Source organism: Culex pipiens, chromosome 3 (assembly GCF_016801865.2).
Source record: "Culex pipiens pallens isolate TS chromosome 3, TS_CPP_V2, whole genome shotgun sequence".
Taxonomy (NCBI): domain Eukaryota; kingdom Metazoa; phylum Arthropoda; class Insecta; order Diptera; family Culicidae; genus Culex; species Culex pipiens.
This window is the reverse complement of record NC_068939.1, coordinates 115,172,947-115,200,378: the sequence shown is the minus strand read 5'-3', so window position 1 is coordinate 115,200,378 and position 27,432 is coordinate 115,172,947. Positions and strand designations below refer to the sequence as shown.

At 35.5% G+C, this 27,432-nt stretch overlaps 1 protein-coding gene across 4 annotated transcripts in view; it reads right to left on the bottom strand.

Moving 5' to 3' along the window:
* Positions 1–394: 394 nt before the first annotated feature.
* LOC120414010 (acetylcholinesterase) overlaps positions 395–27,432 on the bottom strand; it is a 216,662-nt gene continuing 189,624 nt past the window's right edge. For 2 of the 4 annotated variants that reach the window (XM_052710737.1, XM_039575023.2), the window contains exons 2-8: positions 23,868–24,118; positions 19,149–19,286; positions 18,554–19,091; positions 11,960–12,157; positions 11,189–11,896; positions 10,948–11,120; positions 395–5,477 (exon numbers count right to left, since the gene is read on the bottom strand). In XM_052710737.1, the coding sequence (XP_052566697.1) occupies positions 5,362–5,477; positions 10,948–11,120; positions 11,189–11,896; positions 11,960–12,157; positions 18,554–19,091; positions 19,149–19,286; positions 23,868–24,118 (2,122 nt within the window). In that variant the 3' untranslated portion in view covers positions 395–5,361. The remainder of the gene's footprint in view (positions 5,478–10,947; positions 11,121–11,188; positions 11,897–11,959; positions 12,158–18,553; positions 19,092–19,148; positions 19,287–23,867; positions 24,119–27,432) is intronic. The other 2 variants (XM_052710739.1, XM_052710738.1) reach the window with 2 other exon arrangements.

Here is a 27,432-nt window from a genome sequence, read left to right as displayed (position 1 = left end):
AACAAAGCATTATATGTTTTATATATTTTTTTCATTTTAGTTTTGTTATTCAAGTGTCAATTGGTTTTAATTAATTCAAATACATTTTAATGCTATTAGTTTTTGCCATTTCTCTTAATTCATTTCTCGTACTTATACTTAAATGTTTAGTTAAATTTCTAGTATGTATAATCATCATAAATCTATAATAATAAATAATTAATATAGCAGAAGTTTCTTGCGGTGTTTGTTTTGTATAAGAAGAAATCGATAACAAAAATAAACTATTTGCTTTAATTTAATAAAAAGTTATTGATTTTCACTTTCATTTGGTTATTTTTTTTCTCATTTAGTAGCCCGTACATTTCTTGTGTTTTCGTCTTTTCATAATATAATGAAGTTTATTAAATGTCACTATAGTTTGGTTTGTTTTTCATTCTTTTGCGTGTAGAAGATAAAGATTAGTTTTATTTTTTTTTCATTGTAATTATTAAAATTCATCGACTCTACTTAATCAAAGCTGGAATAAGGTTTAATATACTTGTTTTTTTTTTGTTGATTTCTTGGGTGTGTGTGTGTTTGTGTGGTGAGAGAGTGTTTCTCTGTGTGTGTGTGGAAAGTTATTGTTTTAATTATTATTAGGCCAAATATATGTTATGCGATTATAGTCGAAAAGGATGCTCTGCTTAGTTGACTGTGAGTGTCAAAAGTGGGTGCATGGAACGAACGGAATGCTCAAGAGAACGGAAAACAAATATGTAAACAAACAAGTCGTATTGGACACTTCCGCTTATGGCTCGATGTTCGGCTCCCAAAGAGTGTGGCTGATTTATCTAAAAATTTCATCTTACGTCTAAGAACATATTTAAAAACAAGGCTTTTCAAACGTGGAACTTATAAGTTTGACAAGTTTAAAAGTACTCTCAACTGCTCTTATTCCAGATTGATGTCATATTTTGAGCTTTTTAGGTAGCGCACTTCACTCTGCGCTTGACAGATGCCTACCTCCATCATCGTTTGCCTTGGTTGCGTTTCATGCAGCAATGCAAGCAATGCTGAAGGTAACAAGATCAGTCTAGCGCAGGGTTGGGACTGCGGGCAAAAAAAGCTTAACTGAAAAAATATCTGGTAAAGTAAATTGTAACATTACCTGCTAACGAGAGGAAAAAGTTGCTGCATTCAGCGTTGGCATGTAGAAGCATTCTCAACATTCTCCATATTTATGTGGCATGATTTGAAAGAGGTTTACAGCTCTATTATTTTTTACGTTCTGTAATAAAAATATGTTTTCCTAAAATGATTATACATTCTAAGATTAAATGATATGTATTATGAACATTTTTTCTTGCTTTCTCATCACCGTTTCTCTCTATTCACTTATCGATTACTTAGCTAAGCTAGCTGTTTTATTTAGAGTTTTGTCCATGTCTTATATTAAACGGTGTTTTTATTGACTTATGCTCAACTTATGCTATAGTTTTTCTTCTTCTTTTTCATTATTCATTATTTAGCGATCGTTGATTCCGTTGTTTTTTTCAAGTGATTTTTCTTCCTCATTTGTTTGACAAATTGATTTGTGAGTGCTAGATTTTTTGTTAATTCTTTTTTTTTTGTTGGATACTACAGCTACAAAAAACAAAGAGCAATACAATTTCCATGTTCCACGCTTCAGTTGTTTCGAAACTAGTTTCTTTTTTTGTAATTATTCTTAATTCGTTACCATGTGGATCTCTTAGGGACATCAAAGTTCATATTTCTAGTGCGGAATTCGGGATTTCTAAGTTTTTTCTTCTTTCTCTTAATGTCAGCCAATTTCCCAATCATCATGGAATAATTCTTATTTGTGAAGTTTTTTTTATACCTTCTTTTTTATAGTTTGTACTTTGCGCCACCTTCCAATTAAGTTCTACGAAAATGGCTCTTTTTGTTTTGTTTTTTTTTTCTGAAGCATCACATCAACGGGGCTACAAGCTAGTAAATGCGAAACGTAATGTAAAAGGCATGATTTTAGTACACTTACTTGGTGAACAAAACTAAACTTCCGATTGCTTTGAAGCGTTTTTGGTTTTCTTCTTGTTTATATCAGCATTGCACTTCCAATTAATACAGCTTTGTATATTGATTTTTGTTTATGTCTTGTTTTATACACACGATTAGCTCACAGATCTTTCACAGGTTTAGCTTATATTGTTCGAAAATTGGTCCGTGTTCACCGAAAGTTGCTCTGGAGCGGTACCAAAAGTGGGACTCAATTGAATTTGGGGGAGTTGAACCTTTAAAGCTCTAAATTGATTTGCTTGGCACCACTTAAAAGAATTACAATTTTTCAAAACACAAATAAAAAGTTTTTTCAAAGAAATAGTTTTTTACTTGGTAATAGGGGAGAGTGGGGAGACTTGATCCCCGGGGACACTTGATCCCAAGCCTGTATCTCGTCAGCATGTGGGTAAAACAATTGGCTTTGTTCTAGAAAGTTGTGCGAAATCAACTAAAACTCATTGTAGAAAACAAAGAAAAAAATTAAAAAATGTTTAGATTGAGTTACACACATTTTTCTAAAAAGTGCTGCAAAAAACTTCCAAGAGATCTTTTTTCTTTGTTTTGATAAGTTTAGAAAACACTCAAAAATAATTCAAAAAAATATTTTTTATACATGAATTGTTTGATAAACATATCAACTCCAAAACCCTTACGCATTTGACGTTAAATTTATCGTCATACTAATTTTACAATCAATTGTTTAAAAAAGTGCGTTTAGGGAGACTTGATCCCTGCATTTTTACAGTCACTGGAATCAGCCTCAAGATTAAATAATTGGGCTGGGTTTTCGTACATAGTTTCCCTGAGTATAGTTAAACATAACTTACTGCAGTTTGAACCATTTTTCAAAAAATTTGTAAACAAAAATTACCAGCTTTTGTAAACATGCTCAATTTTGGTCTAAAAAAGAAAATTTTAAGTTTTTAAATATTTTGCATGCTAAACTTGTTATATTTTGAACACAAACGTACAGGTTTAATGTGAAATTGCTGTAACTTATAGAAAATTAAAAGTTTGGATGAATAAGAAACATTTTGCTTAAGATTTCTTCAAAATGTTGAATGGGGGATCAAATTACCCCCAACATTTTGAAAATGGCGGTTTAAAATATTTTTTTAAAACGCTTGGCATGATTCGAAGAGTTTATCTGATGAAATACCCTTATCAGCCAAACATAGTTGTATGTTTAAGCTTTCAATTCATGCAAAAAGTTCATAGTTTTGTGAGAAATTGACAGAGTTATGTGCGATACAAAAAAAGGGGATCAAGTCTCCCCACTCTCCCCTACTCAAATTTGTATTTGTCAAAATTCCATATAATATAAGTACAGCATACCACCTTCAAAGGTTTCACCAGAATTTGAACCGGAGCTCTCCGCGTTTAAGTCTACCTCTTTACCCCTGAACCACAGAGGCGCATAGGCATAAATAACGTATTCATTCTCTTTGACGTTGCACTCTCTCGCTATGCTGCTCTGGTAAAGCTGTATTGGTAGCGTGATCAAATATGGATAAGTTCAAGAATTACTCTCTCGTGCAATATGTTGAGCAAAGACCGGAGAGAGGTTGAAAAAGAGAGATTTTGTTCAATGCTCTTTCTCTCTCCTTTAACTTTCAGCCAAAAAATCTTCAAAAGAGCAAACAAATATGTTTTGTGATAGCACTGAGTAAAGAGTTCTTAGACGAACGTGTGCCAAACACATTTTCGTAACATTCCAAGACAAAGTTTTCAAAATGATCCTACACGGAAAACGATCGGGAGAGCAAGCTTTCGGTGAGCTAAATTTTGATAAATATTTTATTTTTTGTTATTTTATGACTTTCCTCAAATGAATCATCACAATTGTTTTCGACACTATATTTTTTGTTTCTATGGGCAGAGTTGTAACACTCTTGGGGAACCTAAAGAACACTCTTACTTTTTTTTTCTTCGTTCAACTATTTCCATTCAGTTTTCTACGGGGGTTTTGGGTTTGTTTGTTTTGTTGTGAGAATGTGTGCAACTAGCAAAGAAATTTTACATCCAAACGTCGCAGCCTAAACACAGTCGCATTGGTTTTCATTTATAATATTACTTTGTAATTAGCGTTTTGTTTTCTCTTTTCTTTTCTGCTGTTGTTTCTCGCTCTCTCTCTCTCGCTTTCTTTCGCTTCTAAATGAGTGGATCCTACGATACTCTTTTCTTAGTCTTAATATTGTAGCGAAGATTGGCTCCAACCTTCAACGCTCTCGCCACTTTGCGAAGGAATTTGGTAAGTGGGCGCCACCCTAGGTTTGTCTCCATCGCGGTGCAGTTTTTTTCTTCTTCTGCAATTTGTTGTTGTCTGTTTGTGTCTAGCGCTTGTCTCATTATTTCGTATTAAAATTGGCCACCATAAATTGTATAGAAATATTTAACTACACTTGGGTGATTTTATTCTTTGTTTTTTGTTCTGTTTGTTTTATTTTTACTTCTTTCTGTTTAGCAGCTTACAACGGAGTTACATTATATAATGATATGTTTTCAGTTTTTCTTACTTTCGATTACTTTGAAGGTGTTATTTTTCTTCATCTCTTAACTTGTTTTGTTATGTTTTTCTTTTCACTTTTAGGTTTTAGGTGTTCTAACATTAACTATTGTTTCCTATTATTTTGCAACGGTCATCTACAATTCCATTTTTATCGACGATCGGCTGTTTATATGTATTCTTATCGGTAATGGTTTAGTGTGTTCTTTTTAATAGAAAGTTTTTTTTTCAAATTTTTAGTAAAGTAAACAGTTGATTGTTAGAATTAGATGTTGGTTTTATTGTATCATAATATTTTCTTCTTCTTCTTCTTCCATTCCTCCTCTCTTTTCAAGATTATAAAGGGATTCACCTCCGCTAGTGCATAAATCGCTCTTTTTCAAAATAACGTTTTTTTCGATTTAATGTCTAGTTGTCTCTAGCAGCTGTTTTATTTGTTAGTTGTTTATATAAAATTTTTGTTATTTCAACTTAAGTAACCTTCAATGGTGTAGTTAAAGCGAAATATTCATCACAATTTATAACAGGAAATATTTTGTTTATTGTATGGTTAGTAAAATATTAATGATATCACCTCTGTTTACAGAATATTATTACAAAGAAAAAAACAATACAACATAATTGTACGATCGTTCGTTTGCAGAGCAAGATGCATTCACCTATTTAGAATTTAATTAGCAGTTGAACAAATTTAGAAGAAAAAGGTAATCTTATTGTTCCATTTCAGTTAATAGTAGTAATAGTATTAGTAGTAGAATTGATGCTGCTTGTTGATGTTTTCACCTGACCTAAAGAAGCTTTAACGGAAAAACGGGAACGGGAAAGAAAACACGGATTTAAATCTTGAACCGCGTTACTAAAAGTAGTGTGACTATTAGAAGTAGAGTGGATCGATAAGATGTTGAGCTGCTTTCGCAAGGTACGCTAGGCGCGGGAGTTACTTGGAGGTTAGCTGGAAAATGAACAGGGTTAAGAAAGCAATGGGTTAGTTTTGAGTGAAGCGATGGCACCCGACACCTTGGGCAGCATGTTGGAATAGTCATTTCGATGTTTTGAACTTTTACTACGAGTTTCCATTGGGTATGAGATTTATGATTGAGCATTAAAGTGTCAATTTTGAGCAATCAGGACCAAATCAGGACGATTGGAAAATTGTGTTGACTCTGGTTCGATTAATATTTTGCAACAACATTGTATTTAAATACAGCAATACGGTCAGAATAAGTCAGAGGATTAATTGATTGCAGGACAAAAAATAATACAATTTGAAGAAAATACACGGAGAGGGGATACATCGCCAAATCAGCTAAGAGATTTTTCTGGTTTGGTTTTTGCTGTTATTTGCCAAAAATTTCGTCAGAAATCAAAACCAGCCACTTAGTTATGCTGGTTTGTTTTTGCTTATTACTGGCAATAATATCTGGCAGCAGAAAACCTATAGTGAAAATTTTCGCTGTTTGCATCTCATCTCAGAGTTGATTGGAGGAACTCAACAACCATTTGAAACTATGTGAATTTTTACATCAAAATTAGTGTAGTAAAGTGAAATTGAGCACTCAATTAAAATAGGGGATTTTTTTTGCAAACTTGGCAAAACGAACAGAAATATTTTTTGAAATCTTTTCTGACAAATATTTAACTAGCTGAGAAATATTTATAAATTTAAGTTATTTAAGTAGAATCATCCAGACTTTTCAGATATTTTTTGTACTGTCGTTTGTCATAGTTTCGGTTAATTTTCATTATTTAGGTTACGAAATTAGCGAAAAAAAAACACAAATTCGCATGACCAGCGGACTATCTACTGAAATCAGCAGAACAATCTTCTGGTTTATTTTGGCACAAGAAAATACCGTCGAAAAAACGGTGATTCTAGAAAAAGTGTTTCAAAATGTAAGGGGTAACTTGATCCCTCTTTCAACATTTTGAAGAAATCCAAAAAAAAAAAAAAAAAACTCCAGAAGTTTAAATGGGATTTAACCCGTAAAACTTGAGCACTTAGGTAAATTGCTCTGTACAAGTCTGTCGTTGAAATTTGACGATTTTAGCATACCATGGAGTTCAAGGGGATGGTCTGGGGAACAATTCCTCTGAAGGGTGCAATATGATCTGAGGCCTCTGGTCTTACCTACACTGAAATAAAAAAAAGTACCAAATTCCTAAATTCTAGGAATTTTGCCACTTTTCCTTATCGGGTTTTTTGGATTACTTAATAAGGAAAGGAGGCAAAATTCTTAGAATTTAGGAATTTGGTACTTTTTTTTTATTTCAGTGTAGAAGCAGATTCATTCCAGCGTCGCCGAAATTCTCATGGTCCCAGCAAAATGTATAGGGAAAAATCAAAGCATACTAAGAAGGCTGCCTCGATCAGAGGACGCCACATGCCAATCAACTAGCACGTGGCAGGAGGGTATCTCCACAGAGTAAGACAGAGTCACTACTGCCATTTCTGTGGTACAGTGTGTAAAAAAAGTATTTACACCCCTTGGGCACTATGCACATTTTGTGATGAAACATGTAAACAATTTAATGTTTGGCAGAAACCTAGTACTACGTTTTGTTCAGAAACTCATGCCGAACATTTAGCTATAAAAAGCTCATGAAAAGATGATTTCCATAAAAAGTTATATAACAAATGCTATTACAGAAATCAAAAAAGGTGCAAAAAAAGTTTGTACACCTTTCACCTTGTTGTACCTTGTTCACCTTTCATCATAAATCCAACTCCAACTAGGCATCAATCAGTCAAGGATTAAAAAAATAATTTGGATTGAACATAAAGTTTACCAAATACTTACAATAAAAGTTTATATAACTCTGGAAATTCTATATAAAACTTATCTAAACTTAATTTTTCAGACTTTCAATTTAACTAAATGTCAATATATTTTTGGGGGTATTTGTCTTAGGCAAAAACGTTGTTATGGTTTCGTTTGAGTAATCTGCCAAAAAAGTATGGACTTTCATAAGTTTTGTTCTCGTGGATCAAACTTACTTTTTTGCCCAGGTATTTAAAAACGTGAGTTTTATAGAAAACCTAGATGTTTGGGTATCAAAAGATCGGAAATTTTATGCCCTTTCCGATGCCACTTAGGTTGACTTGTGTTGTGAATCGTGGACCGGTTCGGTTGCCGGCGTATTTTCCGACGACGTAATTCCGGGTTGGTACGAAATTCCAACGAAAAATCTATTCTATCGATACAAAGACCCCCAAAACGGTGTTATACCCACTTAAAAATGTTTATTTAGCAATTATATGGTAATATATTGACATTTAGTTAGATTGAAAGTTTGCAAAATTAGGTTTAGTTAAGTTTTATATAGATTTTCCAGAGTTATATAAACTTTTATACTAAGTATTTAGTAAACTTTATATTCAATCCAAATTATTTTTTTAATCAGTCAATGATGCCTATTTGGAGGTGAAAGACTGGATTTATGGTGATTTGTCAACAAATAACTTTATTTATGTTAATTTTTCGAAAGGTGTACAAACTTTTTTTGCACCTTTTTTGATTTCTGTAATAGTATTTTTTAGATAACTTTTTATAGAAATCATCTTTTCATAAGCTTTTTGTAGCAAAATGTTTGGCATGAGTTTCTGAACAAAACGTAGAACTAGGTTTCTGTCAAACTTAAAATTGTTTACATGTTTCATCACAAAATGTGCATAGTGCCCAATTGGTGTAAATACTTTTTTTACATACTGTATCTCCAATTTAGGCATCAAAGTCTCCTTAAACGTACTTTTTTAAACAATTGATTGTGAAGATGGTAGAGCGATGAATTTGACGTCTAATGTGTAAGGGTTTTGTAGTTGACAAGTTTACCAAACAAATCATGTATAAAAAATAATGTTTTGAATAAATTTTAATTGATTTCCATACACATAAAAACTAAGAAAAAAGATCTCTTGGAAGTTTTTTGCAGTATTTTTTACAAAAACATGTGTTACTCAATCCGAACATTTATTTTTATTTTTTGTCTTTAGTTAGGCTGGTACAAATATTTTTAAAAGTTTTTGTCACCCCCCCCTTCAAAATTGGCCCGAAAAATCAGGGGGCAAAAAAAAATATTTTTACAATAAACTTCAAAATTTCAATGAAAATTCAAGTGCAACCAGCTAAAATCAAATTAAAATACATTCTTCTGCGTTTAAAATCATTTTTAGCATGTTTGGGTTTATTAAAAAATATTAAGATTTTTTGAAAATTTTCGATGCAAAATCTTTTTTTTCGATACAATTTTTGTTTTTGTCAGATCTTAGATTTTTTGAAAACTAATGATTGCAAAACAACTGAACTAGTGAAAAATGCATTTTAAAACCCTTTTTTCATTTAAATGTGAAGACTATGGCTTGTTATTTAAATTTTTATATTTTTTTATTTTTTTGCCCCCCCCTTGACCTCGGCCAGGGCCGAGGGACAAAAACTTTTTTAAATATTTGCATCGGCCTTAATTCCGCACAACTTTCTAGAACAAAGCTGTTTTTTACCCACAGGCTGACGAGATACAGGCTAGGGATCAAGTGTCCCCGAGGATCAAATCTCCCACTCTCCCCCCAATTGATAATTTAAGCCAGGCTTTTCTTTTATTATATAGGAATATAAAACTGAAAATTTATTCAAATTTAATTTTGATTATACGACACAAAGATTTGAATCAAAAATCATATTGAAATTGAGCCAAAAAAATAATACAGTTGTTAATATTCAAGGGACCATCGAAGAGGAGAATCATCAATTCACTGAACGAAGCAAAATGAAAACTCGATTGAAAATATGTTTATTGTTTATTGTTGGAGAGAACCATGGCAACGTCCAGCAATTAAAAACAAGCAACTGCAAACATCCTTCAAAGCTTTGTTTCGCAAAGAAACATGTCTATGCAAGCCTTGAGAAAGTGAAATTATTGATAACCAGAAGAGATTTTTAAAGAATAATGAATACAAGGAACCACCAAGGAGGAGATCCTTCAAGCAAGAGAAAATATCGAGGAATGAAGAGAATCGAAGTATGCAGTTTTATGGGACTGAAGAATTCATCGGTAGATGGAAATAATGTTGAAATCAAGAAGGTCGATAACCAGAGAGCCGACTGTATTAGAATTCCTTTCAAAATTTTCAATCGCAAACTATTAATTTGTGACGAATTTGTTACGAGCGGCGATATAATGATTGTAAACTAGAGAGCCTATATGGAGAGGCGATATGTCACTCTCAGGGTTCCAATCGAGCAACAAGACCATTCAAGAACAAGGTCGGAATCAATTTTAAAATAATTTTGGGATATTAGAATAAGTAATGCCTCTTTCTTCTAACTATCCCACATCTATTAACTATTTCGAAGGTTATTTTTGCATTTTTTTTCCTTCTCTGTCCAATTAATTCTCGTTAGTTCCAGTAAACTCTTTCCCCATTTCGAACAAATCAGCAGTAGAAAGGTAGTCCATAACTCAGCTCAGGATAAAAACTGCACCAATGTAATTGTTAAAGCAACCAATAAAATGAAAATAATTTTGGCCATAAACTTGTTTTATAACAATCGCAAGCATTGTTAAACTGTTGTTTATAGAAATCTGGTAGTTTTTGTTTAGTTTTTGCTTGTTCGGAACAAGAAACGTGCCAGTACAAAAAAAAAACTACAAGCTTTCAACCTTAAATTTGAATGACTTTGGGTGTTTGAAATTGCTCCCAGAACATTATTTCCCTTTGTAGGTTCCTATTGTAAACAACGCCTTTTTCGGTATTATTTTCAAACTAGAGTTTTTCTCCAGTGAGGAAGGCAAAAATTCGCCATATTAAAATACCACGTATCTCCATCAATGCTTACTTCCATGTATGATTCCAAGGAGACGCATGGTGTTTGCTGTTTTAAACACTGATTTTCAGCCTTCTATATCGAGTGAACTCTTCGAAATCAATTTTGAAGTTGTTCATTGAAGTAAGATTTCTGAGCTTTTCAGCCAGTGTTTGATTTAGCTCCATCCCATTAACACTCCTGCCAAAGTAGATGAGCCATCCTGCCCTTCGATATCGACCTATCAATACATAGTCCGGGATTAACATGTGTGATAAGAAGATGAAGATGAAGATGTGATAAGAGATGTTTCGTCTTATTCTTCACCTTATTGACCTAATTTAGTCCCACAATTGTAAAAATCAAGTCGGAGAAAGTAAAACCTACGTAAAATTACGTATTTCACTACCAATCTGCGTTCAAAGGAGCTTTAGGAGGAGAAAATGGGCTTTTGAAACCTCCTAAACACGCCTTATCTCTTTTGACATTACCAATCACCGATAAAATGTAGAACATTACCAGGTTGACAACAGCACCAACAAGCCCACCACCAAAAGCCGTTCCAAGCAATGACTATTACCAATGTTGCCCCAAAGGATGTGGATCCTATCCAGAACTACTTACAGGTAGCTGCTACTAGTTGCGGCAAATATTTCTTCCAGAAAGCGCACTGCCGCAATCGTGGGCCCCGTCCCACGAAGGTCGTGTTCAGTCCCAGCTCCAGATAGTGTCGTCCGTGGGCGGTGTGCTTGGGCCATTCGGGCAGGTCCACGCTCGGCGTACTCGGGTTGGGATTGCTAGGTTTGGAGAGAGGATGAATTAGTAGAGAGTTTGGAGAGTTTTCGTTTTTTTCGGGATGCCTTACCCAGTCTTGGCAAAGTTGGACCAGTATCGCATAATTTTCCGGCTAAAGTCCTTCTCGTCGTCCTGGTAGCCGAGGGCCGAGTTCAGCGGTTCGCCAAACACGTAGTTGATCTCGTCGCCGTGCATCACGCCGGTCCACCTCGGCCAGGGGTTTCCTTTGCTTCTGTGCGTGTACAGGTACATGAACACGTTGTTGCCCTCCTCGGCGTACCGCTGGGCGAACTCGTTCACGTTGCAGGTGAAGTGATAATCCCCGACCATCTTGTCCAGCGCGTCACGGTTGCTGTTCGGGTTGTCCGGTTCGATCCAGTCCGTGTACTCGAACACAATGGCCTGCCGGGCGGCACCGTTCACGTACGGATTCAACTCCCGGACGGCCTGTAGGAACTCCTCGCGTGTTACCGTGACCCCTTCCTCTTTCCTGAGCAGTTCGGTTAGATAGTAAATGATAAAGTAGTAACCCTCCTCGGTGTTGCTGCCGGTCAGGATGTCCGTTTTCTTGAAGCGCCCGCTGGCCAACGAACGCTGCGGTGTCTCATCGAGGAAGGCTCCGTCCACAACCGGAACGAACGGAAACTCGCAGATCCCCAGCGTGCCCCACTCGTTGTCGACCAGCTCGTTCGGATCCTTGGTTCGCAGACATTCGACGGCATCGCTCAGCTTGGTCGCATCGTGCGGACAGTTGACGGCCTCGGCCAGACGAAGAGCTCTGCAATAAACAAACCAATTTCAGAACCGTTACCAAAACCAGAACATTCTCTGAACTCCTCACCTAAGCGTAGCTTCTTCGCGCGAAACCAGCGCCCATGGGGCCGTCGGCGAGCCACTCTGGAGGATGGCCCGTTGGAACAGGTCCCGCGAGAGCGCCGACAGCAGGTGCAACGAAACCGAGACCGCTCCGGCGCTCTCGCCGAACAGCGTGACCCGCGAGGGGTCACCGCCGAACCGGTGGATGTTGTCGCGGACCCATCTGGGGAGAATAAAATGAAAATTTATCAGATTTAATTGAAATTGTCTCCATGAAACTTTTTTCTCAAAACTATAAAAATACAGTAAAAAACAAATACCGATTTTTATCCAAATCAGAATCCAAAGTTTCTCAATTTTAGCGAACATTCAAAACCTCGAACGGTATTCAACAAAAATTGGAAAAACTCCGTACAATGTTGTCACTCTTTATCTGAAAGAAGTTTCGATCTGATCGAGATATCTTGTCACACCCTGCAAATGCGACAACTGGCCAAAGGAAATTTAGTCAGGAGACGTTTGGTCTCACGTACATGCACAACTACTGTAAACATTTTTAATTTTTACTCGGGCCTCCGGCAACCAAATTCAACCAACCCTTGGAACAATGCACATAAAGGTTGGCCAAACAAACGTGATTCCATTGCGTGCTCTAGTTTTGTTTGATCAAGGGAGCGATTTCTACCATTTTTATTTTCTGTATTTTTTATTTGGCTCAACTTTGTTGAGGCCTTCCCTATGACCAAAGAGGTTTTTTTTTGTGTAATTGGTTCACCCATACAAGTCTCCATACAATTTTGGCTTCTGTCCATACAAAAATGGTACGTAACTATTCAAACAGCTGTAACTTTTGGGTGAATTTTCTGATTTCGGTAAAGTTGTAGGTATTGTTGAGGACTATTGAGAAAAATAAGTACACACGGAAAAAAATTACCTATCACTTATTTAATTAACTTTTTTTCACAAAAACTAAATTTCCCAAAATACGTATTTTTTTTATTTTCGATATTTTTTGATATGTTTTAGGGGACAAAAACCCCTTACTTTGAGCTATAGAGAAGTTTGGTTAAAAAATCTGCTGCCGAGTTATGATTTTATGAAAATTCGAAATTCTATTTGAAAACAATACTTTTAAAAATTTTGAATTAAGACTAGCATACCAAAATGGCCAAACATTCAATATTACGCCCTTTTGAAATGTTAGTCTTGATTAAATTTATTTAGAGTATTGTTTTCGAAATTATCGGAAAATTTCACGAACGTTTCATGTTTTAACTTTGAAAGTCGGACCATTAGTTGCTGAGATATAGACATTAGAAAATTGTGGGTTATTTAGGTGAGACTTAGAAAACTTCAATTTTCTGTTTCTTTTTCTTTAAGCCGCTGTATCTCAGCAACCAGAGGTCCAAACTTCAATGTCTTTTAGACAATTTTATAGCAAATTTTCTGAACTTTAAAAAAAAAAATATTTTCAGAAATGATCACTCATGGACACTATTTTTAAAAATCGAAAAACTGCAAGTATTTCGCCAAAATCAAATTTTCTTTGGCTATATATTTTTTTCTATGGTTTATTATAGAGACTTTACACCATTGTGCATTCATCTCTTCAAGGTGGATAGTGAAAGAGGAAAGAATAGAAAGAAATATCTTGAAAAATCTGTAAAGTACATTTCGATTGCAAATTCAATTTTACATAAAATGGTTCGTTCAAAAATTAAGTCCATGAATAGGGGGAGGGGGGGAGTCTCTGGGGTTTGTGACAGCCCATGTTAAAGGAATAGGAAAAGTGCGTGACAGGGGGGAGGGTGGGGGGGGGGCGGTGTGGTCTGGAATCCCGAAAATTTCTGGACGTAATATTTGAACAAACCCAAACAAATTTGGCCAAAATTTGTTGATGCATAAAATTTCGATTTTATAATATAAAAAAATCTCGAAAATCAAAAAATACAAAAAAATAAAACAAAAGTAAATTAAAAAAAAAAGATATTTTTTCCGTGTACTTATTTTTTCTCAATAATCCTCAACAATTCCTACATCTTTGCCCAAGACACCAAATTGATCAGAAAATTCACTCAAAAGTTATGGGTGAACCAATGACAAAAAATAGCTTCTTTGGTCATAGGGAAGGCCCCCACAAAGTTTGAGCCAAATAAAAAAATACAAATAAAATCAATTTCCGGTTTTGGTAGAGAACTGCTCATATGGAGAGTGACAATAGTGCACGGAGTTGACATCGAGTTTTGAGAATCGGGGGAGGTAAAAGGAAAGCTGCACAAAATGACATTATTTTACTCAATATGGCCAAGAATTCGACGTGCGACAAGATTGCATGTTCACGATGATTTGTAGGTTGCTACTATTTTCGAATAATTCATGCTATTTGTTATTTTATAAGAAAAAGAAAATTAAAAAAGGGAATTTAAAACAAATACGTTACAGCTTACTTTTCAACTTGATAAAGCTTTGAGAACAGATTTTAACAAAGTTGGAAATTTAGATTGAGCTCATACAATAAATTTAATGCCTAAAAATTTATTGGTTCAGGTGGTTTGCAATTTACTGTTTGGACGTTGACAAACCTAACCAATAAATTCGATTCAAAATTTGGCTAGGAGAAAATGTGAACTTTGGAATTAGTTATGTGTCATGAGAAAAGTGACCACATCAGAAATGTAAAACAAAATGCTGCAAGCCTCAGTTTGGCCTGGAATTTAAATTATTTAGTTAGGCTTGTCAAAGTCCAAAACAATAAATGGTACACCACCATTACTAATACAGATATAAAATCACATTTTCCTCCAACCAAATTTCGAATTGAATTTATTGGTTAGGTTAGTCAGCGTATGAACAGTAAATATTAGACCAATACAAATTTGGAATCTGCTGTTTTTATTGTTATGATTAAAGTAATGAAATTCATCAAAAATTTCAAATCTTTCCAACACCTTTTCAATTTATTTTTTTAAACAGGTTTGAACAGGAGTCTCTATTACCAATTATTCTAAATAAATTACTCCAATTAATCTAATTGCTTGTAAATTACTGATTTATCAACCAAAACTTCAAGTAATTTATGATATCTTGCTAGTCCGACACGGCGTGTTTTCTGAGCAACCTGAAGGAGAAAAAATAGTCATCGCTACTGTCAAATGTGTCTTATAGGAAATTTTCTCAGCATTCCAATGCTTCTAAGAGCGAAATGTTTCATCGGGAAATTTCTGTTTTTTAAGTTTTTTGTTCTAAATTCCTTTATTATGTATTGGAAACTTTTCAATATCAGTTCAGGAAACTTGTCAAATGATGTTTTTTTATGTGTCATTTACTCATCAAAATGTGCAAAATAAGGTAAAAAACAACTTTTTAGAAGGTTGCAAATCACTAAACATTTTTTAAATTAAGTTCAACCGAGTTTTTGATTATATGGGATTTATTCAGAATAAAAATCATAAAACCGTATCAAAATATATTTTTTACAAGAATTATTAGATTATTAATAATTTTTGTGTACAAATATCACCCGTCTGCTCGGATTTAGCTTGAATTAAGCTGATAAAACCGCTTTTTTGCATTTTTCAGGTTGATAAGGGTATTACTAGATTTTTATGAAAAAAATATTATGTTTCCTTAATATGTCCAAAAACAATTCTTACTGTACGCACTACGTAAACTTAACTGGACTGCATTTCCTCTCCCATCGTATGAAGCACGCTGCATGCTCATAAACATACAATCATTACAAGAACGTCGTAAATTTGCCATGCTCTCTTTCATCAACGACATTATTTCTCAACGCATACAGTCAGCAGCATTATTTTCAGTAATACGCAATAGTATTCATGAACCAAGCCGTACTCTTAGACATTCACAACTTTTTAGAATAACTGCATACACGACAAATTATTTAAAAAATTCGCCATTAAATCAAATGATGCACTTTTATAATGAAAATTCACAGTACATACATTTCGACATGTCTAAACCGGAACTACGAAAAAATCTGTACAATAGAAATAATATCTAGTATGTAAGAAAATTGTAAGTAGTCTACATAAGCTTGACGAATAAACAATAAATAAACATTAACATGTTTTATACTCGAAATTCAACTAAAAATTACTGAGGTGAGCTTTAAGAGAAACACTTTTCATGAGTTTTAAACGATTTTACAATATAATTTAAATAAATTTATAATTTTTATTTTGCATGAAATGATCAACGAATCAGCAATATTATAGAAGTCTTATCCTATCTTTTTAAAACGATTTACAAATACTTTGATTTTTGTTTAAATAGTTTGGAATGAATGCTTCTGTTTGATTTTTCTGTTAAATAATATTTTATTTCTGTGTTAACCAAAAAAAAAATGTTTGTGACGGTTTTTTCAACATTCAGAGTTAAAGCACACTGCAGCGACCTCAAATTTAAATCATTAAATTTGTCCATTTTTCGAACCTCACCACCGTTCTGACCATGCGCGCTTACGCAAGCATTAAATAATTTTACCCGTCGACTCGCGTTGCGCGACAAATAATTAAGCTTATGTACAGGTGTGGATCATGAGTCATCCTCACCTGAAAAGCCCTTTATTAAATTTCGCCAATTGTTAGGCAATCAACAAAATGGTTAAGCTTTCAATTATGAATGTGCGATGTTATTCACAGGGGAAATTGAGGGTGTGGCTTAACCAAATTCATTGGCATGTTTGTTCAATGGAGAATTCGACCTCCTCATTATTGACATACATTTTTGAGAATGTTTTAGGAACATAATTTTGATATTCCAATAACATAATTTAAAGTTTCACGACAATGGTTCGAACCCATTACTTCCAGTTTTGAGGTGTACTCACTACACCATACGGAAAGTCATGAAGAATTGCAGAGGTCTGCATAATTTTAATTCATGAGGTTCATCGATGCTTCTCATCGAAACGGACCACTTTTAGCAGAACAAAATTTAGTAGAGTTTTCGGGGACTGACTATAAAAACCCCGAAATTCTTGAGGAGGGCAATTAGTTGCAGTTAGTTCCAGTTAGTTCCAGTCAGTTCCAGCCAGTTCAAGCCCAGTCCAGTTCCAGATCCTGAAGAAGCCCCAGACCAGCCGGACCCGCCAGCAGCCACCAGTAGCAGAGGCCCCAGTCCAGCCGGACTTAGCGGTGGAGGCCGCAGTCCGCCGGGACTTAGCCGCTGTGAAGAGTCCGCCGGGACTTAGCCGCTGTGAAGAGTCCGCCGGGACTTAGCCGCTGTGAAGAGTCCGCCGGGACTTAGCCGCTGTGAAGAGTCCGCCGGGACTTAGCCGCTGTGAAGAGTCCACCCGGGACTTAGGAGTTCGGGTCTGGCATGGCTCGGCGAAGAGGTCTGGAGGACAAGTCTGGCTTCAACGTAGAGAATTGGCTCGACGAAGGTCTTAATGAAATTAGCAACAAAAAGTTGAGTGATGTGATCGTGCGCGTAAAAGTTGAGAGTGTTACTCCAAAAATGTAATCTTCAAAAAGTGTATTATATAAATAAGTGAAGTTTACTGATCTGTTTTGACTCTACAAGTAAATATCACAAAAATCCTGAAAGCCTAAACCGCTCGGGCCGTTCAACACGAATTTTACTCCTACATTTAAATGCATTTTCAAGAGCAAATTTTTTTGTTCGTTGTTTCATACAAATTTCATACTCATGAAAATATGGCTTTTGAAGCTTGGAACAGTAATTTGTAGTACATTTTTGATTTTAATTCATCTTTTGAATCCATGTTCCTGGTTCATGTTTGCTTGCAAAAATATCATATTTGTTCATAAAAATCCAATAATGAATTTAAAAATCTCGAACCTTCAAAAAATCGATTGTATCAGCTCAATCAGAGCAGACACGTGATATTTTTACACAAAATTATGTGATTATCTTTTAATTCTTGTAAAAAACATTTTTTAATATGGTATTATGATTTTAATTTTAGAATAAATCCCATATATTTAAAAAAATGGTTAAACTTAATTCTAAAAATGTTTAGTGATTTGCAACCTTCTACAAAGTTGTTTCTTGCCTTATTTTGCACATTTTTATGAGTAAATGACACATAAAAAACATCATTTGACAAGTTTCCTGAACTGATATTAAAAAGTTTCCAATACATAATAAAGGAATTTAGAACAAAAAACTTAAAAAATAGATATCTCAGAAATTTCCCGATGAAACATTTCGCTCTTAGAAGCATTGGAAAGCTGAGAAAATTTCCTATAAGACACATTTGACAGTAGCGATGACTATTTTTTCCTGAAATGTTTGTTCTAGAAAACACGCCGTGCCGAGCGATACCAGACAACCCTTGAAAAACACGACTAACATTTAAATTTGCTTTCAAATTTGCTGCATTTTGAAAATCTAACGTCAAACGAGTTGGATGCCAAAGAGCTTCTTTGGTTTTAGGGAAGCCCTTCACAAAGTTTCAGCCAAATCAAAAATTTAAATAATCAAATTCCTGTCTTCGTGTACAATTTCTCTACAGGATTTGTAAGAAAATTATGTAGGCTAAAATTTGATTTCAGTTAAAATTGAAGCATATTTTGCAATGTGTATTTTTCCAGAAAAAAAATGTAAATAAATGTAGACCTTTCCCACCTACCTCAGTGCCAGGTTTTGATCAAACAGGCCCGCGTTACCGGGTGCCTCCGGAGTGCCCAGGAAGAGAAAACCAAGACTTGCGACACGGTACTGCAGCGAAACCACGATCACGTTCTCCTCCGAGGCCAGCGTCCGGTGGTCGTACACGTCCAACGTGGCAGTCCCGGAGTAGAAGCCACCCCCGAAGATCCACAGCATGACGGCGGCATTCTTGGGCCTGGGCCGTGGCACGACCACGTTGATGTACAGACAGTCCTCCGAGAGCGGTGTGTTCGGGTTCCACATGGTGGCCCCCGGGAAGTCACCGAACACTGTGTCCACGATCTGGACGCAGGAGTTGGGCGGTTTGGTCGCGTTCAGCACACCGGTCCATCTTTCGGCGGGTCGCGGATGTCGAAACCGGAGCGGACCCAGCGGGGGCTGCGCGTACGGAATGCCCATCCATGCGTCCACCTTCTTTCCACTAGGCGCTTCCAGTGTCGTTCCACGGATTTTGCCCTTGTCCGTCGTTATTACCAGTGGGTCCGAGTCGGTGGCATCTACGAAAATTGGAGTAAATTAGGAAAATGACCCCAAAAGTCCCTCCCAGAACTCACCGGAGCTGGACTCCCTCCGGGTCAGGCCACGCCGCCGGGTCGTAGTGCTATGGATATGCTCGCGCTCTAATGTACCTAATTCGGCATCTACAATTCGAACAGAATCTCCGTGACCTATATATGGTGTAAAAAATGCATCTGAAAAATTGAATTACAATACACTTATATAAGAAACAACAACCAACAAGGAATCGATCAAAAAATGCATTCACAAGGAGAGAATGGATTAGAATTTGAATTAGCGCCGGCGGCGAAAGCGCAGAACGGATCTCGCAGGCTGTTTGGAAGCCGAAATCGCTGGAAACACACGCACACAGCACTAGGGGCAGCACAGCTTATATTTGTTGAAATCTATCTGTTCTATGGACTAGAGGTTTCATGTAAGCGAATGGACAAAACGCTGTTAAAGGTTTGGGAATTAAAAATGGAGATTTGATTTAAATTTTAAATGAAAAATACTGAAAGGGTGCAGTAAATAACATAAAAATAAAATATGAAATATGAGTTATGCGATTATGATTCTTTTCTTCGGTATTGCAATTGGCGTTTTACTCGTTGATCAACATCTCGGTACTAGAGATGCTGAAATTGACTTTATTGACTATATTGAGCATAAAATCGAATTCCTATTTTTTTACATCTCGGATAGCCAATACAAATACTAACGATTTTGAATAAAAAAGGGAATTAATTTATTTATAAAAAAAAATTTAAGCACATTTGGACTGACTTGCAATTTTTTATAAATCAGTTAGAATTTGATTGTTTAGGCTTTAAGTTTTTGTTAGTTGACTCCAAAACAAAATAAAAATGTATTGACGAAAAATGTTTACTTTGTAGAGTAATGATTAACTGGATAAAAACTATGTTTACACTGAAACTTATCCATGAAGATTCACAGTCGAAAAAAAAATGTTTAGCCGAGATATCGCGATACCATGATTGACCACTTTTTGATACGATGCAACGGCTTCGAGATACAGTAATTTATAAATTAAGAAATACAAACATATTTAAAACACTTACGAAGTTGACTTTATAGCTGTCGGCCACCATTGCTAGTACCAACCACTAGTGTCTTCCTTTTTATCTACAAGGACTTCGCCGCCCTGGGCTCCTAAGTGTATGAAAGTATGGCACGGAGCGACAGCGCCGAATACCCATATTTACACAAAGAATTTTAGAGCGCCCGCCGCGGGATTCGAACCGGCGACCTCTGGATTGTGAGTCCAGTGCGCGGTCCGATTGATCTACACGGGCGGAACACTTACGCCCTTCTCAAATGTCAGTCCAGAGTGCAACTGGCTCCATATACACAAAAATGGCTTATATAAGCCTAGGATAACATGTCTACAAAGTTTCATTGTATCAAATGTATCAGAAAAATTCCTAATTTGAGGTGGAATTGCCCTAATAAGAAATTGTTATTATGACGCACATGTTATTATCACGCACAGTGTTGAAAATCTGACGACTACGATTAATTTGGCGATTAATCGCTGCCTGTTACACCACTCGAACAAGACTGCTGAGAATAGTCTTTATTTTCGTCAAGTGTACCTACAATCGATGATTATAACAACCCATGACTGCTGGTGTTAAATGTGGAAAATTATAATCAGACCGCAGCCAGTTGACAACTAAACCCAATCATTAAAATTTTTAAAGATCAAGTGGCAGTAAGGAAAAAAAGAGATCAAAGCATACTCAGAGGGCCTTTCTTCAGGCAATCGTTATTCGCTCGAAGTGATTTTTTTCAACCTTGATTCACGCAGTACCGACAAAGGAGGTGATTTTGGGCTTTAAAACGACATGTTTCTCGTGATTTTTAAACAACAAAAGCAGATATAATTCTAGATTAAATTTTCAAAACAACCTATCCCTCATGGGTTTCCTATGCAGATAGGGCCTTTTGAAAATTTAATCGAGATTTATGTCAAACTTTTTTTTAAACTTATAACATCTTTGATACATCACCAATTTTTTCCCCAAATTTTGGAAATATCTGATGAAACCATTGGATCATGCAAAACTCAACTGATGTTCCAATGAAGGAGGTATTAGACTATGACGAACTAACAAGCAAACTCTTTTTGACAGTTTGCCTGAATTTGTCTAAATTTGTTTGCAGAAAAGTCAGCTTGCATAGGCCTGCATAAAACCTGCATACATTTTGCTTTGATTTAGAGTTTGACAATTCTCTGCCAAAATTTTTCTACCATTTCAAAAGTTTTTTATATTTTACAATGTCTTTAGGTTATGTCAGGTGCATACTTTAAAATTATTTGCACAATTGTTTGTCGAATAGTTTTCCAGAAACAGTAATTCAAAGTTTAAAAATCGATTTTCTCGCAACTACCAAAATGTCAGTTAGTATAAGAGAGCACACCGGTATCGAAGTGTTATTGATAGGAGCATTATTTGTATTGATATGATGCTAATTTTTGTATCCTGTTTCTTGAAAACGTCCAAGGTAGCACAACCAGACTTCAAAAAGAATAAGGTTTCATGACTAAATTTCTCGAGATATTATCAATTGTTATCTTCGCTTAAAGTAAAACACAGTAAAATAAGTTTAAATACGGCGAATTAAAAATTTAAAAGTGAAACATTACATGGTGTAAAAATAGGTTTAGATTGCCTCACCGTTTCAAGCCTTTTGACACATAGTTTCGAGTAGAAATCTCGCAGTAGAGTGAACGCCAAGGTAATGCTATAGATCACCCATTTGGCATAATGGACATTTGGCATAACGGATTTTCCAGAAGGACATTTGGCATAATGGACGTTTGGCATAATTGGTCAAAGACATCAGGGACGTTTGGCATAATGGACATTTGGCATAATTTTATTATTGCTATTTTTTATGCGTTAAACTGTTTTTTTTTAAAGAATAATAATTTATAGTTTTTTAACAGATAATTGCACTTTTAGACATGATTGATATATAAAAAAAATCTGGTGTCTCTATATTTTTCCCTAATAGATGCACTTTTTTTAAAACTTCTCAACAAAGCTTTTGAAAGCAATTTTTCATACATTTATTTAAAACAAGCCTTACCCGACAAACTTCGTCTTGTCATTTTTTCGCTCCTTGACGTTTATAGCCTCCTGTGATCAAAATTTGATTTTACGCTACTTTTCCCATACAATCTGCAGATCTTCCGGAATCGGTTCCAGAGTGGCCAAAGTTGTAACTCTTTAGCGTAAGAACCTTCCTTGGGCTTATACGAACCCAACGCAGCAAAGAGCGCTCCGATCCGACTTTCCGTTATCAACTGATGCGCGTTCGAACAAAACCGTCGAAATTTTTTATATATATATAGATTTAAATTTAAAAATGAAAAAAATCTTAACTTTTGTACATTTTCCCCCTTTTCAAATATTTTGCAACAATATTTTAATGCAATTTTCCTTTTTTTATTAAAAATTCTACCCAATAAAGTGATGTAAGTTATACCCTGTTATGCCCTCCTTAAAATATTTTGCAAAAAATATATGAAATTTTGCATTCTTTCAATTGAAAAAAATATAGAAGGCAAAATCTCTAAAAAGATAAGCATTTTTCCCTTCTTTTAATATTATTAAAAATGTGCAGAAATAAGGAGAAATGTTTAAAGAATACATCTCTAAGAAATCTTCCCTTCGTCAAGTTGAATACAAAAAAGAAGGGAAATTGCATTTAAAACTTAATTGCAATATATTTAAATAAGAGAAAAATGAACATACCTTCTAAAGATTCAATTTGGAAAATGAAGGGAAAAATTTGAATCTTTTAAGAGATTTTCCCTTCTTCAAGTTAGATTTTGCATTGGAAAAGCTCAATTATCGAAAATTAAAAGATAACATCTTTTAGAGGTTTTAAGAGGTTTTGAATAAAAGAAGTGAAAATTTCAATAAAAATAAACATTATTGCTAAATATTTTGAAAGGGGAAAATGTAAAGCCATCAAGAGATTTTACCTTCTTGAAACTATTTTTTTATATTTTATTTCACTAAAAAGTTTTATTGTTACAAATTACATCGATTATGGTAAAAATACCAGATTTTTCGAAAAAAAAAACATAATCTTTAAAAATAATAAAAAAAGGAAAAAAATATATTCTAAAAACTAAGAAATACCAATTCTACTAATCAAAAAAGAAGCAAGTAATAATTATGCCAAATGTCCATTATGCCAAACGTCTCTGATATATTGGACCAATTATGCCAAACGTCGATTATGCCAAATGGGGTACACCCGTAATTTCTTTGTTTCGTATTAATTTATGTAAATAACATGATAAGAGGCAAATTTACACTTTCAAATTGTCATATGCTATAAATTGTCTGATTTACTTTTTTCGGTGTACATGAAATGGGAATGATTCGCAAAACATATAAAATAGAAGCTCAATGAGTAAATCACAAATAAAACGTAATTGAAAGAAAATCTAAAATTGAAACAAAATAAGACAAGAGTAGGAGAGCACAATAGGGTTCGAAACATACACACAGGCACACAGATAATTGAATGGAATAGCAAATAACGAATAGTAAATTCTAGAAATGTTGACAGAGTGCGCAAATGGAATCGAAAAAGGAAACATAGAAGAAGAAAAAAAAGCTGGAAAGAGGTAAAAAAGACTGGAGCGAAAAACTTTGAAAGGATGGAAAAAAAGAAGAGGAAAAAAGTGGGAGAAAAAACTGTTTGGCCAGAACGCTAAAAATATGACCCACCTGAATCTTTATTCAGCGTGGCCTCTTCAGCTAACGACGATGACGATTGCGAGGATGACGATAACGAGGATGATTGTGAGTATTTCGATCCTAGCTGGTGTGCCACCGAACTACCGATGTCATGATGCCGGCAATGGACCGACTGCACGAGGATGGAGTACAGCCCCAAACTGCACAGTATCAGATGTCGCAGGTGACATGGACCCAGTAATCGGGTTATTAGGCCTCGGATCTCCATGGCTTGGAGAGATCTGCAAAAAAAAAAAAAATGGTAGAAGAGAACGAAAAGAGTCTTAATTAATTAAAATCTACCGGTGACGACTGACTGGAGAAGGGGGAGAGGAGGGAAATATCACTCCTGAATGGAACTCGTAATGAATTGGGGTTGTGTGATGAAAACTCGTAGTTTTACTTTTCAATTCGGTACGTATCCATTTGAGTTTCTGAAATTTTGCCAGCTCAAAAACTGGCAACAAGTGACAACACCTCGGATGTGGTGTGGTGGTTCACCTTCCAAGAAGACATTCTTTGTTTCGCCGCAATTACTCAAGTAATTTATTTAATGCTCCCCACATCAGTTGCCGGACCGCAACAACCAGGATATAGAAAATGATGTTCATTATTTTATCGCTCCGCCGGAATGCTCATCACCCAGCCCACCGTTGAGCATTACAGTGAAGACAAGAAATGTGCAGAATTTTAAAGATTTTATAAAGAAACTTAATTTTGATAATCTAAAAAATCAGAGGGTGTAGGGGTAAGTGTGGTTGCCCCTCACCCAGTCGGCCTGCGTTCGATCCCAGACGATCCCGGTGGCATTTTTCGAGACGAGATTTGTCTGATCACGCTTTCCAACGGACGGGGAAGTCAATGTGGCCCGGTCTAACCTAGAAGTTAGGTCGTTAGCTCAGTCCAGGTGTAGACTCCCTGGGTCCTGTCTCGGTGGAGTTGCTGGTAGGCAGTTGGACTCACAATCCAAAGGTCGTCAGTTCGAATCCCGGGATGGATGGAAGCTTAGGTGTAAAAAGAGGTTTGCAATTGCCTCAAAAATCAAGCCGAGCAATTTTTAAATATTGTTTCCAATCTCATAAATTAAAGTAAATTTTTCCCATGACCCCATGAAGAGTTTCGAGGCCGCATTTACAAAGCGGATTCGGTGGCTCTTTCTTAACCTTATGATAAGGTTATTGTTAACGTTTCATAGCTCGCCTTCCCTGAGGTGTCGTGAAAAGGTCCAGCTTGTGATGTTACACTACCTTCCCTTTACTGAGCAATCGAATCCAGAAGGGAAAAGATCACCAGTTGTGTTGGTCCGAGCCGGGATTTGAACCCCGATCTACCGCTTACGAGGTGGAAGCGTTACCACTGGGTTACGTGGCTCTGTCAAAAAAAATCTTATGAAAATGAAAATGAAAACAAGCATAATTTCTCATAAAACTCGAAAAAAATTAAATTTTCCAGCGTTACACGGAGAAAACCCGATTTAATCCCACCTGGGGTGAGATAGAGCCTTTCTTACTAAAGAATATAACAATAGTAGAACTTCTTCTTTAAATTCATAACAACGACTTTGTTTATTTATAACGTCAGTACAAAAGAAAGTCTAATGATGAAAGCAAAGTATTATAAATGATATGCTTTCCAAAAGAAATAAAAAATGCAATTTTCACCAAAAGAATATTTGTAATCGTACATATTCTTAATCAAACAAGAGTTAATGACAAACGCGAGTATAGCAAGCTTCCCATGCGTCAGTGAAAACGCACACCGCGGCATTGAAAACTTTGAAAACGATATAAACGATGAAAAGCTTAGAAAGCTCCTATTGGAATCCAATGAACCTTGTTAAATAAACTTACGAAATCGCGAAAAAGTCTACTTTTAGGCGATTTAAGGAGCACACGGAAAACAAATTGATTGTAGCCGGATGAATGTCCTATGTCACAAAAGTTTTGGCATAAACATTGGACAGTTATGCAAAAACGGACAGGGCAAAAGAAACCGAAAAGCTACGATATCTTACATGTTGTAGGAAACATCGGTAGACAAGCTACTACAAAACAAGTATAAGTCGAGCCACAAAATATATGCGCCAGCATTCTCGCGCCAGTATTCGAAGCTCAACTTGACAACTTGTCGACTTGACGACGAGGCGTCGAAAATCGATGCAGTGTGATTTTTTGACGATTTTTCCGATGAAAATTCATGCAGAATCGTAATATTTACGAAGATGAAAATGACGTCCAGCCATAAAGTAAAACCTATACCTTTCTTTAGTAAGAAAGGCAAAAAGTAAATCGCTCTAAAAATTGATCCGGATTGCCGATAGATGTCAAATTTGTTTCAGATGCTCACTCATGGTCTGTACTATGAATGTAGAAAGAAATTTCGGATAAAATTAGAAACGAAAAATGTTGGCGAAGGTCACCAGGTGGGCTTTTACCTTTTTTAAGGAATTTTTTTTGCTTATGGTTGGTTAATCAAACGGTTCTAACTCCAGAACCAAATTATGGATTTGGATGAAAATTTGGGAGGTTGTAGAGCTCAAAAAATGCAATTTTTGAGATAATTAAAAGATATGAAAATGAAAAATTTTGACCATATTTTCATTTGAAAACTGTGTATTTTGTTGATAAGTCTGGCCGCATCCGAAAACAGATGGATATTTCGAAATTCGGACTCAAAATGACCCTTGTTCAGCACACCAGCTTTCAAATGCACTTGGAACAATCAAAATCGAAAATAGCCGACCCAAGTAACATTTTAGGCTTTATCAAAGCTGTCACAATCGCTATAAAACCTATCAGCCAAAACCAACATTAAAACCCCTAAGTCGTAACAAACTCCCCAGAACCTTGATAAACCCCACTTAAAACCCAAAAGGACCTCCGCAAAAGGTTGTTACGGCCTATTTATAAAACCTACATAGGAGTTCAAGGCATTACAACTGAATCCTAACAACATCCTCAAAGCCTTGATAAAACCTTTGTTAAAACCTAGTCAGGAGTTATGGAAAAAATGACATTTCATACGTTTTCAAACGTCTTATGCCAAATAGGTTATTTTTTGGCAAAAATAAGTCTTCGTCTTGCCAAATGAAATTATGGAGATGGTTGTCAAGAATGGCGATGATAAATAATAGATAATAGAGGTAATCCAAATAATTTGAAAGCTTATTTCTCGCAATTGATGGCTCAAATTCAGCTGCGGTTGAAATTTTATTGATAAATGTAGGGGAGATAGAACCAAAAAATTTGAACTCTCTTCATCAAAAATCAATATTTTGTAATCATAGTGTTTAATGTTAAAAAATATTGTATTGCAATTCTTTGAAAAAAATGTTCAAAATATTTTTAAACATTTATCGCTATATCAATCATACCAGAAATTCAGCATAAATGTGTGTTTTCATCAAATTTAAATCAAATTTTTCAGTTTTCTATTTTTTCAACCAAGATGGCGGTCAATCAAATTCAATCCGAACATGCGTTCAGCGCCAATTGGCCGCTTTAAATGCTTTTTCAGGAGCTTATGGTTTTAAGTAAGCTTTTTGCATGCCTATTGG